Genomic DNA, 17,717 nt, shown 5'->3' on the forward strand with positions numbered 1-17,717 from the left:
TTGGGGGCGGGGAAGAATGTACTTTTTCCGTCTTTAACCAGATAGCTTCCCTCTCCACCCATGGTTACAGCGCATAGTTCGTGGCTTGATTGTTCCAGGAATCGAAGTAATTCCTCCTTACTGTTTTTCTGGTACATTTCCAGAAACTCTTCCAGATTTCCCGTAATGACGTGAAATTGGTCAATAATCTGCATGATCATCTCCCTGTAACCTGGTTTCTTGAACAGGCCAGAAACCATAAATACATTCTTCCCTCCAGTTCTTCTGAATTCTCTTATTAGAGGAAATAATTCCATACCTATTTCCGGCATTTCGAACTGATATCCTTCGGTAAGTATTACCTGAAACCTGTTGCACATGGTAACGTCTATGGGTTTATTGAATTGCTCTTGAGATGCGCTGTAGTAGCCAAACATGGTTCTATCTGTGTCGGGAGTTACCAGACAATATATTTCCATGGTAGGAGCATTGTCGTATGTGATGAGAAGATTTTCTATTCCCAATTCCTCAAGGTTGTCAAACAGAATTTTCTTACCTTCATCGTTTCCACATTTTCCCATGGCTGACACCGCACATCCCATTAGAGCTAACCATCTTGCTGCATTCATGGCCGAACCCCCACAGGATTTTTGCAGTTGAGTTGGATCCAAATCTCTTATTATTTCATTTACGTTTATGCTGGGACAACCTATAGCAACCACTTTTCCCTTGGGAAGATTATGTTTGTGGAGAAACTCTTCCTCCACAAACGCTACGGAGTCTACTATCTGATGTCCTATTACTAATACTCCTTTCCTGCTCACTTTATTAGTAACTATTATCCTTTATTATGTGTCGTGCCTTCCAAACGATTGTTGGAATATTGTATCGAGGAATTGAAACAGTTATAACTTGTAATGATTTTAATTTCTATAGTTTCATAAATGGAGGATCAGAATCATAAATCTCTTAGAGAAGCACGCGAAAAAACCGCAGTTCATCTTGGTATTGACCTAAATGAACCCCATCAAGAGGAAAGAATAAAGGCCCTACACAAACTATACAAGAAATACGAAGAGGGAACCGATGTCAGATCCCTGATTTACAGAAATATAGTTACTTTGGCTGATCGACTAATAGAGATACATCAGAACCAGATGAAGCAACTTAATGATCTCAAGATCGCTGGTTACGATATATCCATAACCAAAACTCAATTGGAAAATATAGAATACCAATACAGAGGCGAAATAGAACAGATAGATGCCAAGATAGAGCTCTACACCAACCTTATAAATGTATGGTCTAACGATTATGAGGGCTTTAAAAATCTCACATTTGAACAACGTCAGGAATTAAGGAAACTGGAGGATATCTGCTGGGACAATTGATTAAGGGCACTCGACGTTAATAAAGAGCTTAGAAACACAATAATAGGGTTCGAGAACAGGAAGACCCTTTTGAAAATTTCTCAACTCTACATAGACTATCACATACTTTCCAATGCTGCTATAGTTAATCTGCTAAACCGATTAAGAGAGGACCAGAAGGAGGGAATAAGACGATACTATGAAATACTTAGGGATTATAAACTGCCCGCCGACAAAAATATTGACTTTAAGGCCTTTCTTCAGAAGTTCATAGAGTCTCCCTTTTCGGAGTCCATGGAGGTTAAGGATGTGTTCATGGAGTTCGCGGACATTCAGCGAAAGCAGATAGACGATCTAATATCCGAGGTGCATGGTCAGTATAAGAGGGATCAAGATGACATGATTGCCATCATAAATTATCATAAACAGCAGCTTCTAAACCAACAGGTTTTATTCTCCAATGAGTCCGAAAGGATGGTTCTTTACTTTAAGAATAGATACATAGAGAAGATAGATCTTCTTTGCTCCAGATTTCAGATGTATCATGCGGAAGCCAAAGGGGATAACAGGTCCTTGGGAGAGGATAAGTTGGACCTCTTCAAGAAACTAATAAAGGAAGAGTTTGATAGTTGCCTCAACGAGCTAAAGATAGACTATTCCAAAAAGGCCATTCCTTTCCTTGATAATCTCTGAAATATGGAGCAGTCTATAGGACATACTTATGCTCTGGATGAGGGAAGATTGAGTGAAAAGATGATGGCTTTGAAGATGTCTAAGAATCTAGGCATGAAATCTTTAATTGAGTCCTTCGAGAAGAAGAGGAAAAGACTTCAAGAGTGCCTGGAGAAGAAGCTTAGTCTTGTGGAGAATGTTGATAAGATAGGAATTAACAAGTTTGATTCTTTACTTAGGGAACTTAAAGAAGAGTGCGAAATCATTTGCTCTTATGTAATTAATACAAATGCTAGATTTTGGACTAGGGTAAATGCTGAGTTTAACTGTATATTTAGGAGATATTTTGTGAGGTTAAGGTACGAATATGCCCCATATATCAGTTCCTGAAGATCTGAAAGCGAATCCTGGATGAATGAATATCTCCATACCAATCTTAATCAAGAGCTGCTCAGGTATATGGGAGAGGCCCTTGAAGGAATTTCACCAGAATCGGATATATTCAAGAAGATATCGGGATTTCTTTTGAGGTTTAATGAACAGATAAGACCTCTTATGGTGGATAGAGATAGCATGGAGTTGGAGCAACTTATGAGGTTGAATACTCTACCCGTTTCTGATTTTTCGAGCATTCAAGATCTTAAATTGGAGAAGTTAGGATTGATGAATGATTGCCGTAATAAATTTTTAAAGGATTACAATAACTATAAGGATCAACTGTTAAACTAGGACTGTGAATTCCAAGATTAAGAACAAGAAGGCAATTAAGTTTGGACAAGAGCTCATCATATCTAGATTTGCCTCTCCCAATATAGACACTTACGTACAGGATCTAAAGAACCAGAAACCCAATATTACAACCGATGAGCTTAATAGAGAGGTCTTTGAGATGGTAAAGCGAGATAGCTTTTACAATGCCCTTATGGACGAGGTGGCTAAGGCCTATGAGTTTGAATTGGATAATTCAGAAGTAAAAGAGAGAGTAGGGGCTCTAACTACTTCTCATCCCGATTTGGCTCAGGAAACGGCTAAAAATATGGTAGAAGTGCAGATTTATAAACAATTAATTTACGAAGATCTCGAAAAGGAATGGGAATTGGTGGTCAGCGATGAACAAGTGAAAAGTTCTCTGGAGAATTTCTACAGAGAGACAGGTCAACCCATAAGAGAATACTTGGTTAATAAGGACAAGTTTGAGGTTGTGAAGAGGAACCTGGTGGAGCAAATTATCACACACAGACTTATGAATTCTTTCAGACCTTTGTACAGATTCCCGACCGCCGAGGAGTAAAGTTTCTTTATAATTATTAGCAATTCTTTTATGGCATTCAAGATTGAGAATATTTTTGCCTATGAGGTGCTTGACTCTAGGGGTAATCCTACTGTTGCTTGCATCGCAAAAATCTCAACAGGCGTATTAACTAAGACATTTTTTTCGGCTAAGGCTATGGTTCCTTCCGGAGCTTCTACCGGGGAGAAGGAGGCCGTTGAACTTAGGGACGGTGACCAAGGAAGGTATGGCGGTAAGGGAGTTAAGAAGGCAGTTCACTATGTTAACTACGTAATTGCTACATCGCTTATAGAGAATCATATCGATCCATCCAGACAACAGGATCTTGATAGCTTCTTAATAGATCTAGACGGTACAGAAAACAAGTCTAGGTATGGTGCTAATGCGATTCTTGCCGTTTCGCTTGCCATAGCAAAGGCTGTTGCTAAAGCCAAGGGAATGCCTTTCTACCAATATATTTCCTCCATGATGGGCAATGCATATCCTGCCAAATTTATCCTTCCTTTACCGATGGTTAATGTCATAAATGGTGGTGCTCATGCAGACAATACGATTGACTTCCAGGAGTTTATGTTTATGCCTGTGGGTGCTGCATCCATGCATGAAGCCGTAAGAATTTCTGCCGAATGTTTTCACACATTGCAGAAGCTTCTTAAAAAAAGAGGATTAAACACCAATAAAGGTGAGGAGGGTGGTTTTGCAGCCAATTTAAACTCGGTTGAGGAGGTTCTTGATGTTATGGTTCAGGCTATCGAAGAAGCAGGGTATAGGGCGGGATTGATTAATGGGCATGTTGGGATTGGACTTGACGTTGCTGCTTCCGAGTTGTACGATGAAGATATCAAGAGATATAAGTTCCGAAAACTTATAAAGGTTCATCCTGAACTGGAAGAGACTTACATTAAATCAACTGCCCAAATGATTGACTATTACGAGGAGTTGATTGAAAAATATCCAATTGTTTCGATCGAGGACCCTTTAGATGAGAATGACTGGGATGGATTCATTACTATGAATGAGAGACTGGGTAAAAAAGTTCAAATCGTGGGTGATGACCTGTTCTGCACCAATCCGAAGATTACTCAGGAAGGTGTTGACCGAAAGGTTGCTAATGCAGTTCTTGTGAAAATGAACCAAATTGGTACCGTTAGCGAAACTCTGAAAACTATTCAAATCGCTAAAAATGCGGGTTGGGCTTGTATTCTTTCCCACCGATCCGGGGAAACTGAAGATACATCTATCGCTGACATTGCGGTTGGTACCTCAGCGGGACAGATTAAGACTGGTTCCACTTCCAGATCTGAAAGGATCGCCAAGTACAACCGACTTCTTGAGATTGAAATCGAGTTGACCACAACAAACTCCATCTTCTACGGACTTAACAGTCTGTTTAGCCTAGATTTCACACAGGTTGAATTGTTCAAAAGCAGATCTATTGACGCTGTTGAAGTTACGGAGGATCAACCGCTTAGTGCTGCTGAACAAGACTATCCGGTTGTTGATGAATTTAAAGCTTCCGATGTTGGATTTGAAGAAGAAGTCGAACAACGGGTTCGAGAGCAGATTCAAGAAGGTACTTACAGCGAAAATGAATTGGGCAAAGAGGGAATACCTGAAGTGTCAGACGAACAGACTGAAGAATCAGAAGCAGTATCGGAAGAACAACAATCTCAAGAAGAGTCAGGGGAAAAATCTGAAGGATCTGGAGAGTAGAAGGTTTTTGTTCGTCGGTCGTTTTTCCGCATCTGGTTTATCCACGGTAGATATAAGTTGTCTGGTCTAAAAAAACTAGTAGTTCTTACTTCTGGAGGAGATTCACCCTCCATGAACGCTGCCATTTATGGTTTTTTGGTGTCTGCACATCACAAAGGGGTGGAAGTTTATGCTGCCGTGGATGGATACCGCGGTTTAGTCCATGGAGAATTTAGGAAGCTTTGTCCTAGGGAATTTAAGAAAAATGTCTATCTTTCAGGAACGGCAATAGGTTCTAGCAGGTGTTTGGAGTTCAAGGATTCCAAAGTTAGGGAAGATGCAGTGGAGAACCTCAGGAAGAATGGCTTTGATGGACTGTTTGTCATAGGAGGGGACGGGTCTTATATGGGTGCACATTTGGTTAGTGAATTGTCTTTTAATGTGATTGCGGCACCGGGAACTATAGACAATGATGTGGGGTCTTCAAAATACACCATAGGATACTTTTCTGCATTGGAGGAGATACTGAACGCTGTAAAGAAGATCAGATCAACATCCGAATCCCATTCTCAGGTGACCTTTGTTGAGGCGATGGGAAGACATTGTCACGATTTAACGGTGGCTGCGGCGGTGGCCGGGGCCGTGGATTATGTGATAACTGGAGAAAGACCCATTGGAGTAAGTGCGTTGATAGAAGTAATTAAAGAGATGATTAAGTCAGGGAAGAAAGGAATTGTGATACTTGTTACGGAGAAGTTATTTGGAGAACAGCATGGTTTTGGATTGCCTTCCCTTCCGGAATTGTGTGTTTCTATCGAAAAAGAAGTGAAAAGACAGGTTAGATGTAATATAATAGGTTATACCCAAAGAGGAGCATTTCCCACTTCCTGGGATCTGTTTGTTTCCCAACAATTTGGAATGAAAGCGTTCCAGATGATGGAAGGGGGTAGGTTTGGATGTGCCATCGGATTCGACGGCGTTGGTTTCTATGATACTCCCTTAAAGGAAGCCGTTAACCAGAAGAATTCCATGTCGGTTGAATTAATTGACTTTGTAAATAGGTCCTATAAGATATAGGGGATAGTAACTCATGCCAGTTAAAGCTTTTCTAAAGAATACAAAGATTGTCTCTACATTCGGTCCAGCTATTACTTACGATCTGAATTTACAAGACACCGACAATAGCTCTCCTGAACTGCAACAAAAAGTTTTTAATCTAATCAAGGAGGTATTCCTTGCGGGAGTAAACTGCGTTCGGTTCAACTTCTCCCATGGAGTTCTTGATGAAAACAACACTAGGATTGAAATGATCCGTCGGTTTCACAAATCCATTCTTGATTCACAACGGTCGGATAGACGATATTTGAAAGCTTTTTCCTTTATGGCTGATACTAAGGGTCCGGAAATAAGGGTCTTTGATATGGGTAGCAAGGATGGTATTACTTACGAAAAGGATAGTGAACTGATAATAGACTGCTTGAAGAAGGAGCCGGGTCATCATAAGGGATTCTCTGTTGTGGATGCCACCGGGTCCTACAATATGGCCAATGACTGTGTAGTGGGAAATTACGTGCTGGTGGAAGATGGAAAACTTAAGTTGAAGATTCTTGATGTGAACAAGGAAGATGGAAAGGTGAAGGTGAAGGTCATGAATCGACACACTATCAAAACCAATAAGAGAATTAACCTTCCGGGAGCCACTTACACTATGAACTTCGTCAGCGAAAAGGATATAAACGACATTAAATATGCCATTGACAATGGATTTGAATTCTTGGCGCTGTCTTTTGTAAATAGCGAGGAGAATATTATGGAGGTTAGGAAATTGGTTGACAATTATTGTCGCGAACAGAAAATACCAAACATTTTTCGAATCTATTCTAAAACTGAAACTACACAGTCCTGCCAGAATTTAGATGAAATAATTGATGCTTCCGATGGAATCATGATAGCTAGGGGTGACCTTGGACTGGAGGTTCCATATTATGAAGTTCCCTATTGAACTAAGCAGATGATAATGAAGTGTGGTATTTCAAGTAAGCCGGTAATTACCGCTACCCAAATGCTTGACTCTTTGGAGAGGAACGTAGTTGCCACACGTGCCGAAGTGAGTGACGTTTATCGAGCGGCGGAACTTTGCTCAGACTGTACTATGCTTTCGGGAGAAACTGCTCAAGGTCAATTTCCAGTACTTGCTGTAGAAACTATGTGCAACATCGTGTTTGAATCTGAAAAGCATGTGTCTTATCAGAAATTCCTGTCAAATTTCTATTCTTCGGTGTTTCATTCTTTGTCCGAAGACGTTAAGACTAAAGTGAATGAGGTTAGAGAGATGATGATTCAAAATCCACATACACACATGATTCTCGTGAAGGGTAAGAATATCTCCATACATTTCCTGAAGGCGTTATCTGCTATGAGAACTGCATGTCCGATATTTGCTTTTCAGCAGGTGGATGACATCGGAGTATTCTTGGATCATCCACAATGGAGGTCCGCCGATTACATGAAGATGAAGGAAATGTCTGAATTGACCTTATACCGAGGAATTCATTTGATTTTCGTGGACGGTAAAACTGATGAAGTAGATTGCTCCACCATGTTCAGAGAGAGTTTCAACATTTATGTGGATGACTGTTGTCCGGAATGTTGTATGGAGAACGTCATCTGTATTAATACGGACGATAATTCCGTGAAGTTCGTGAGATAGCGAAGCCCTACCATTATGAAGTCGGGCAACTACCGCATAAGGGAGTTCAGTAATCTTGTAAACAGGATTGACTTCTCAAAAGTAGACTACAGCAACTTTACTCCTCCCGACCTTAAAGGAATACAAATAGAGGCTTACGGAAAATTCATAAGAACAGAACTAGCCAGCCTTCTACATAGTTACTTCCCTCTTTATTCCCAGAGCAGAAACACAGTAATTACCCTAGAAGAGGTAATCATAGAAGATGTAGACTGCTCGGAAGACGAAGCCCTTGAGAAGGGAAAGAGTTATCAGTGCGCAGTTTACATGAGGCTGAAGTTGGTGAGCCAGCAGGGTAAAAATGATGCGCAGGTGGTTGAGGATACTGTGTTCTTGGGAAATCTGCCTGAATTAACTGATAGGTCTAATTTCATAATCAACGGGATTGAAAAGTTCATCATCAGCCAGATTGTTCGTTCTCCTGGAGTATACATACTTAACAAGTCTCAACTTAAGCTAACCACAGCTAAGAAGAAGGTTCAGGAAGGTACCATCTGTGAATTGATGGCTCTTAAGGGAACGACAATAGTTCTTAACTATGTCTGTGAAAAGGACAACACTTATTCCATAAGGGCTACTGCCAAAAATGCAGTTGGTGATTCCTTCATACAGTTCCCAGTAACGGCTTTACTAAAGGCTTTTGGAATGTCCGAAAAGCAAATCAGGGAAATAGCCGGGGAGAAGGATTACATAATCAATACTTTGGAGAAGGAAGGGTACAACCCAATGGCATTGATTGTCAAGGAGAATTCCCTTTTCATGAAGTGGTTCAAGTCCAATGTGTTGTCCATAAAGGACTTTGAGAAGTGGCTGGAGGACACCAGTGATACTGTCTATAAAACTTTGAACGAATACTCTTCAGAGTTCTATCACAAGCATTGGGATGAGATTAATGATCTGCTGGGGAAAATGGAGACCGAGGCTGCGTCGGGAAGCACAAGTGAAGAATTTTTTGCCCTTAGATCTAAGCTCGAGAAAAAGGTAAATAAGATTCATGACTTACTGGAGAAACTATGCATGGAGTGAGCGGCAGCTCAATTGGTTAATGATCTAGGAATTTCTTATGAGTCTCCAAGCTTCCGTGCCAAATCCTTCCAGGAGGTTTTATGGGCATACTTCTTCGAAAGAAATTATTACGACATAGGCCTTTCTGGAAGATTCAAGATAGACCACAAGTTAAGTTTGGCCGACAGGATCTTCCAGAAGGTGCTTGGTCAGGACGTTAAAGACTATGAAGGAAATGTTGTGTTCGCTAAGGGTACTTTCATGGGACGTTCTGAAATTTCCAAATTCGTGGAACTATCAAAAGCTAACAAACTAGACATTGTTCATAAGTACCAGCTGTTTAATCCTCCTAAGAATTATCCGAACCCCGAAGAACATACTTGCATAGATATAGAGAAGTTGTTAATTCACCAGACAAGATCCGTAACTTCTCCTGTTATAGAGATCATTGGTGTACCTCAATTTAAGCCATTGACACCTTGCATTAGGTTCAGTGATTTCTTTGCCATGATTTCCTACATTGCCAATCTGGGCAATGAAATGGGTAGATTGGATGAAATTGATCATCTAGGAAACAAGAGACTTAAGCTCATAAATGAGTTAATCGAAAGCCGAATAACCGTTGCCATGTCCCGAATCACCAAGTTTGCGGTGGAGAGGGTGAACAACATGGAAGCCAGAATCAACTACGCCACCCTAAGGGATGCTCCGGATACCTCCTTCGTCATCAAATCTATCTTTAATACAAAACCCTTTCAGATAGTTATCAAGAAGTTCTTTAATTCTCACCCTCTTACTCAGTTCTTGGACCAGCAGAATCCACTATCTGAGATAACCAATAAGAGGAAGATTTCCGCTATGGGTCCAGGTGGTATAAAGAGAGAGGATCCGAACTTGAGCATTAGGGACGTTCATTATTCTCACTATGGGAAGATTTGTCCAATCGAAACTCCAGAGGGTATGAATATTGGTCTTATCATGGCACTTGCTTCTTTCGCTCAAATCAATGAGCACGGATTCTTTGTAACTCCCTACTATAAGGTGGTTGACGGTAGGGTTACTGACGAAATAGTGTGAATGTCTGTATTTGAGGAGGAACACTATACCATTGCCGAAGCGCATATTCCTAAGGATGAGAAGGGAAACATCATAGGTGATGTAACGGCACGATACATGGATTCGGTTGAGATCGTAAGTCCGAAGATGGTGGATTACGTGGATGTTGGTTGCCATCAGTTGGTTTCGGTATCAACTTCACTTATTCCATTTTTGGAGCACAACGACGCAAACCGTGCACTTATGGGAGCTAACATGCAGAGACAGGCTGTGCCTTTGCTTTCTCCATCTGCTCCGATTGTAGGTACCGGGGTAGAGTACAAAATTTCTTCTGATTCAGGACTTGTTGCGATCGCTAAGGGTGATGGGGTGGTAGTTAAGGCAGATGCTAAATCTCTAATGGTCAAGTACGATGATAAAGAATTGGGGCATGATACCTTTAACTACTATAAATTCGATAGATCTAACCAGAACACCTGCAAGAATCAATACTCTATAGTTAGACCTGGCCAGAGGGTTAAGAAGGGAGAAACCATGTCTAATGGTCCCGCCATGCAGAATGGAGAATTGGCTCTTGGTCAGAATGTGCTTGTGGCTTTCACCACATGGTACGGATATAACTATGAGGACGCAATAATCCTGTCTTCTAGACTTGTTGAGGAAGATGTATATACCTCCATTCACATTCAGGAACACATTGTTGAATGTGTAAGGACCAAGATAGGAGATGAAGAGATAACCCGAACCATTCCATATGCCACTGATCTAGAGAAGAGATATCTTGATGAAAATGGAATCATCATGATAGGTGCAGAGGTTAAAGAGGGGGATATTCTGGTCGGAAAGACTTCTCCTCTGGTAACTACTGAACAAACATCTGAGGAAAAACTTCTTCAGGCCATCTTCTCGGAGAAAGTGAAGTCTGTCAAGGACACATCTCTTAGGGTTCCGTCTGGAGGTGGAGGTGTTGTTACAAAAACAATGAGACTATCCATCTACAACGGAGACAAACTTGAAGATGACGTCATTGAGGTTATTAAAGTGTTTGTTGTTCAAAAACGTAAGATTCAACCCGGAGATAAGATGGCGGGACGACATGGTAATAAGGGTATTGTTTCCAAAATAGCTAGAGTGGAGGATATGCCTTATCTTGAGGATGGTACTCCTGTGGACGTTGTCCTTAACCCTTTGGGTGTTCCTTCCAGGATGAATATTGGTCAGGTTATTGAGACCCATCTTGGATTTGCTACACGAAAATTGGTGTTCAAGAAGATTTTGGAGTTCGTATTTAATGACGATAAGGTGATGATGGAGAAGATGTTTGGTTTGCATGAGGAGGTGGTTGGAAGAATATTCAGAATTACAAAAGATTATGCTAAGGAGCTTGGCGTCACCACACTGGATAAAGCACTTAAACTGGAGCCAATACACTTTAGCGTGATATTGTCCAAGTTGGGTCTTTCCTATGACGATTTAATTATTAAGGTGGCCACTCCAGTTTTCTGTGGAGCTAATGATGATGATTTGAAACAGATTATGGTCGATGCCGAAATAAATCCAGATGAAACTAAGGGTAAGTTCACTCTAATTAATGGAATTACCGGCGAGAAGTTCGAAAATCCAATAACCGTTGGAGTTATGTACATGCTTAAACTGGATCACATGGTCGACGACAAGATCCACTCCAGATCCGTAGGTTCCTACTCCAAGATCACCCAACAACCTTTAGGTGGTAAATGCCAAAATGGTGGTCAAAGACTTGGGGAGATGGAAGTGTGGTCTCTTGAGGCCTATGGGGCAGCATATAACCTTAGAGAGCTGTTGACCATAAAATCCGATGATATACAGTCTAGACAATCGCTGGTATCGAATATAATTAAGAATCAGCCTTTACCAACTCCTAATATTCCGGAGTCTTTCAAGCTTCTGATTAAGAAGTTGGAAGGGGCATGCATGAAGATTAACGTCCAATATGGAGATGAGAATAAGTTCATAAGCTGCCATGAATTTATAGAGAAGCAGTTGAGTCGCGATACAGTGTTTAATACGCAAGTAGACAATAAGAAATCCAAGAATTCTGTGGAGGATGACTTCTACAATTCACCCCTGGGAAATCTCCTTAAAAAGGGGTTATAGATAAAGAATCGTGGCATCTCCTAAAAAATCCGCTGGACAACCGTCAAGGGAACAGTACACCTTGTTCGAAAAGCAGAAAAGACAGCAGATAGTAGGGGAGTTTGCAATTAGGGGATTACAGATTAGTCTTGCATCTCCAGAATACATCCGGTCCTTGTCTAAGGGCGAGGTTACCACCTTTGAAACCATAAACTATAAGTCACTTAAACCTGAAAAGAACGGTTTATTCTGTGAGGCTATATTTGGCCCCATAAAGGATTATGAGTGTTCTTGTGGTAAATATAAGCAGGTTAAGTACAAGGGAAAAAGATGTGAAAAGTGTAAAGTCTGCATAACTCAGTCTCTTGTTAGACGTGACTGGATGGGTCACATAGAACTGGCCTGCCCCGTTGCTCACATTTGGATGATTAAGGAGCTTCCTCTTCCGGCCAAAATCTCTCTAATTCTGGGAGTTAAATACAAGTGTATAGAGGAGGTGGTCTATTTCAATAATTACATTGTTCTTGATCCTGGAAAGGGAGCTCCTGGAAGTGAAGGACCTATCTTTAATATTTTGGACATCATTGACGTTTCTGGCTCCAAGGCATCGGCTCCCTCCATGGCCAAACTAAGAAATCTTTTGAGAAATATTTATGAGAATATAGCCGCCAATAATCCATCCAAATATCTAACTGACTATGATTACCAGCAAGGAAGAACCTACTATAAAGCCCTAACAACCTCGAACCTTCCATTCTCAATAATGGATATGTTCGAATATCTGGAGAAGCACACCGGATTGCGTGTGGGAATTGGTGCTGAAGCCATCTATGAATTACTTCAGAGAGTTAACCTTGAAGATCTCGAATATCAACTGACTCAGGAGTTAAATTCCGGATCAAGTATCAATCATCTTGACCCCAAAGTTAGAAGAATTCTTGCACGATTGCGCGTGGTGAGATGATTCAAGGAATCGGGAAATAAACCTGAATGGATGATCCTTAAGGTTATTCCTGTTATTCCTCCAAACCTTAGACCAATCATTCAATTGGATGGGGGACGATTTACTGCTTCAGACATAAATACTTTCTATAGAAGGATCATCGTAAGAAACGACAGATTAGCCCGAATTTTGAAATTGGATGCTTCTCACATTATTGCCAACAATGAGAAACGAATGCTTCAAGAGGCCGTAGACTCACTTATAGATAATGCTAGCCGCAAGAAACCACTAACCTCTAAGGATCGTAGACCACTTAAATCCATTACTGACCATCTAAAGGGTAAACAGGGTCTCTTCCGTCAGAATCTGCTTGGTAAGAGAGTTGACTACTCTGGTCGTTCAGTTATCGTGGTTGGTCCGGAGTTGAAGATGTACCAGGTGGGTCTTCCGATACTTATGATTTTGACACTATTTAAGCCATTTATTATCGGTGAACTTGTAAGAAAGGTTGACGAGTTGGGGAACGAAAAGATTCCAATAGCTTTGAATGTGAGGGCCGCCGACAAGATGATTATGGAGCAGGCTGATGAAATTTGGCCAATCGTTCAGAAGGTAATCAAGGAAAGACCCGTCCTTCTAAACCGTGCTCCTACACTTCACAGATTGGGTATTCAAGCATTTGAGCCCATTATGGTTGAGGGTAAGGCCATCTGTCTTCACCCGTTAGTAACCACAGCTTTCAACGCCGACTTTGACGGTGACCAGATGGCTGTACACCTTCCATTGTCCAAAGAGGCCGTACATGAGGCTAGATCTCTTATGCTTGCGCCATGACAGGTTCTTGGTCCTAAAGACAGTAAACCAATAGTTGCTCCTTCCCAAGATATGGTTCTTGGAATTTATCACCTGACAACTGAAAACAAGGAGGCTCATGGAACTGGAATCTTGTTTGCCACTGTTGATGAGGTTGTATCTGCATTTCAGATGAAGTATGTTTCTCTTCACTCCATAATTTTCATGCCAACCGATGCTTTCCCTGAAAAACAATTTTCCAGAGATGGCATCCTACTTACCACCCCTGGTAAGGTCATATTCAACAAAATTCTTCCGCCGGATTATAAATACGTATCCAACCAGTCTTTAGGAGTAAACGAAGAGGACATTTTCGAATCTAATTGGAATCGAGAGGAGGCTGTGGCCAATTACAAGGAAAAGGAGCCGTTCCATAAGGGAGCAATAAGTAAATTGATCGAGGATTTATACGACCACTACGGATGCATTACTCTGGCTCCTATATTGGACGAAATCAAGAACCTTGGATTTGAGTATTCCACACACTCTTGTGTCACCATTTCTGCATTCGATGTGCCAAATTTCACCGAGAAGTATCAGTGATTCTCTGATGCTGATCAGGAGGTGGAGAACCAGAAGAAATATCTGAAGAAGGGACTTATTACTCATGATGAGAAGTATAAGAACGTTATTGCCATTTGAACTAAGGTTAAGGATAGGGTTTCGGATCACATAAAGAAATCCCTTAACCACCCTCAGTTCCGAAATAACCCAATCGTAATTATGGCCAAGTCCGGTGCCAGGGGTAATATTTCTAACTTTATTCAACTTTCAGGAATGAGGGGGCTTATGAACAGGTCCTATAACTATGAACAAAACCAAGACACAAAGGTTGTTCACGACATAATCGAGGTTCCAATTAAGAAGTCTTTCATAGAGGGTCTGACTGTCATCGAATATTTCAACTCCTCCTACGGTGCACGAAAGGGTATGACCGACACGGCTATGAAGACTTCCAAATCTGGTTATATGACCAGAAAACTGGTGGATGCTGCTCAGGAGGTCATCGTCAAATGTGAGGATTGTGGATCCAATCAGGGTTTATGGGTTGAGGCCATTATTGATCCAGTGCACCAGGTTGTCATTAAGAGCTTAACTGATCGAATACTATACAAGTGCTCCTACGCCAACATAGTTCATCCAGAAACAGGGGAGCTAATAGTGGGAGCCAATGAGGCCATTACAGCTGAAATTGCCAAGAAGATAGAGAATGCTGGTATCAAAAGGGTTCAGGTGAGATCAGTTCTTCACTGTAGACAGACACAGGGTATCTGTCAGAAATGTTTTGGATTTGACTTGACCACCAAACGAATGATTGAGGTGGGTACTGCAATAGGGGTCATTTCGGCCCAATCCGTGGGTGAACCAGCAATTCAGCTGACCATGAGAACCTTTCACTCCGGTGGTGTTGCCGGCGAGGCAAACATTACTCAGGGGTTTGAACGTCTTAAAAAACTCTTCGAGATCGTTGCTCCTAAACAGTGAGAAAATTCAGTCATCAGTGAAATTTCTGGGGTGGTTGAGGACATTAGAATCGAGTCAGGAGAGAAGATTGTAGTGATTAGAAACGATGTGGATGTATGTAAATACTCCATAGACCTTAACCTTCCTTTGTTTGTGGAAATTGGTCAGAAGGTTTCCCTTGGTCAACAGTTGTGTGATGGATGTATTGACCTTAAAAAACTTCTTGATATTTCAGGAATTGATGCAGTTCGAAAGTATATTATTCAGGAGGTGCAGAAAGTTTATTGAATTCAGGGTATTGATATCTCGGAGAAATATATCGAGATCATTGTTCGTCAGCTTACATCCAAAATGAGAATCTTGGTTCCAAATGATTCGAATCTGTCCATGGATGAGATTGTTGACTACACTGTTTTTGTTAAGGAGTGCTCTAAGCTTCTCATGAATAATAAGATTCCTCCTTTGGGGGTTAACATCATATTCGGTCTGGAGGAGGCCCCTGAAAAAACCAATTCCTTCCTGGCGGCAGCATCCTTCCAGGACACTAAGAAAATACTTATTGATGCTTCCGTTAAGGGTCAAGTGGATTACCTTGTTTCTTTGAAGGAGAATATCATTGTTGGAAATCTTATTCCAGCCGGCACTGGACTAAAAACACCGGATGAAGTTGTGACTGATCAGAAATCACTGAACGTCTTCAATTACTAGTAATTACATCGGAATTTTGAGAACACTCGCACTGGATATAGGCAGAAATAAAACAGGAGTGGCAATTTCCGAAAGCTCCATGGGCATAGTTACTCCTTTGAGACCTCTTATATTTAAATTGGAGGAATCTCCTTACGAATGGTTTGAAATGTTGTCGAGAATTTTAGGAGGATGGGGAATCTCCCAGGAAGAAATAGATACTGTAGTTATTGGGCATTGGAAGGATAGTCATTATAGAAATCTTGAAATGAAGAAGTTAGTGAAGATTGTAAGGGAGGTGATTGCCATGCGCTCGTCATGGAAGGTGGCTTTGGTGAGGGAGACATGCACTTCCATAGAGAGCCGAGAGATTTTGAAAATTATGGGAGTGAGTAAAAAGAGAATTCAGAGGTTCGTTGATTCCTATGCTGCATCTCTAATACTGATAGACTATTTGGAGATGCATAGGTCTAGAATGGAGAGAAATAAATAAATCATGCCGGTGAAGATAAATGAGCATCTTGAAGATGGCGACTTTTACTGGATCACATTTGAGGCAGATCCTCAGGTGTTTAAGGATCAGTACATGATTCATTTTCGAAAGGCTGTGAAGAATGTTCTGGTTGACGGTTTTAGGAAAGGTCATGCACCATTCGATGTTGCCATTAAGCAAATGAAGGCAAGAGGCAGGTTCGCTAGAGAAATGGATATTGTTCTAAATAATGTGATAAAGGTGTCGGTGTCACAATTGCCGGATGTTGACAAGGAATTGGACGAAAAGGTTTTTGGACTTCCAATAGAAAACAAAGCTATTGAGATGGATCTGGAGAATTGGAAGTTTATTTTTTCATCCAAGTTTGAGCGATTCCCCCAGATAGAGTTGGGAGATTATTCCGAGATAACAACTCTAATAGAACATAAGGAGGGTAATGATATTTGTCCTGTTCCTTTGCCTAAAGAGGCCGAGCATACGGATGTGGTGGCTGTGTCCATGTTGGGTAACGACAAAGATTCTAAGCCCATAAATAAATACACCTACGACATGTTGGAGATAGATCTTGAAAACATTAAACTTCCCCGGGAAATAGTAGAAGCCATTATTGGTGGAAAATCAAGAGATAAAAAGGAGGTTAAGTTGAAGGATGGGGATCGGGAGATAAATATAGATATCTGGATAATAGAGGTAAGGAAGAAAGAGAAAATAGATGATGAACTTGTGAAGAGGTTAAATGTTCCTAACGGAGAAACCGTAGAAAAATTCAAGGAGGCGATAAGCAAACAGTACTTGGTTCACAACAGCTTCGTTAGATATCATGATATTTTGAAGTGATTGTTTTCGTCTGAAAATAATATGCATCCCATACCTCATCAAAATATAAGGAGAGAAGCAGCGAATTTCTATAACCTATTGATTAAGCAGGGTCATAATAAGGTTTCTTTTGAAAATGTGGTTCTTGAACAGATGAAGAATCTTAAGACCACATTGGTTCTCGGAGAGATAGCCAAGAAAGAAGGAATTAAGGTCGAGGCAGGAGATAAAGAGAATTTTGCTAAGCATATTGATGAATATCCTTGATTGTATGGTAATAGAGCTTCAGAGGATGTTTTTAATTGTGATGAAAAAGTGCTTGAAGAGTATATTTTGCAGTTCAAAACTATTCGATTTCTGGATGAAAGATGAAAGTTTAGGGTCTAGATGATGGCCTGTTAAAATCTAGAAGTTTTCAACCATGTCAAAGAAAATACCTGTCATCGTCATGAATGACGATGTGGTTTTTCCGGGCTCTGTGCATGAACTTGCCTTCAAGAGAGCCGATAACATAAATGCTTGCAAATTGGCAG

The 17,717-nt window shown here is 40.9% G+C and overlaps 3 protein-coding genes across 3 annotated transcripts; all 3 read left to right on the forward strand.

Annotated features, from left to right (window-relative positions):
* The first annotated feature begins 3,468 nt into the window (after nucleotides 1–3,468).
* LOC116889714 (enolase-like) lies at nucleotides 3,469–5,025 on the forward strand. The gene has a single exon (XM_032890593.1). It carries the CDS (start codon nucleotides 3,469–3,471, stop codon nucleotides 5,023–5,025), a length of 1,557 nt encoding a protein of 518 aa, XP_032746484.1.
* Nucleotides 5,026–5,136: 111 nt separating this feature from the next.
* LOC116889715 (ATP-dependent 6-phosphofructokinase-like) lies at nucleotides 5,137–6,081 on the forward strand. The gene has a single exon (XM_032890594.1). The coding sequence runs from the start codon at nucleotides 5,137–5,139 to the stop codon at nucleotides 6,079–6,081; it is 945 nt and encodes a 314-aa protein (XP_032746485.1).
* Nucleotides 6,082–12,311: 6,230 nt separating this feature from the next.
* On the forward strand, nucleotides 12,312–14,267 carry LOC116889716 (DNA-directed RNA polymerase subunit beta'-like). Its single transcript, XM_032890595.1, is given in 1 exon segment — nucleotides 12,312–14,267. A coding segment is annotated over 1 exon segment (1,956 nt).
* The last annotated feature ends 3,450 nt before the right edge of the window (nucleotides 14,268–17,717 follow it).

This window comes from Rattus rattus, unplaced genomic scaffold, assembly GCF_011064425.1.
Source record: "Rattus rattus isolate New Zealand unplaced genomic scaffold, Rrattus_CSIRO_v1 PGA_scaffold_61, whole genome shotgun sequence".
NCBI lineage: Eukaryota > Metazoa > Chordata > Mammalia > Rodentia > Muridae > Rattus > Rattus rattus.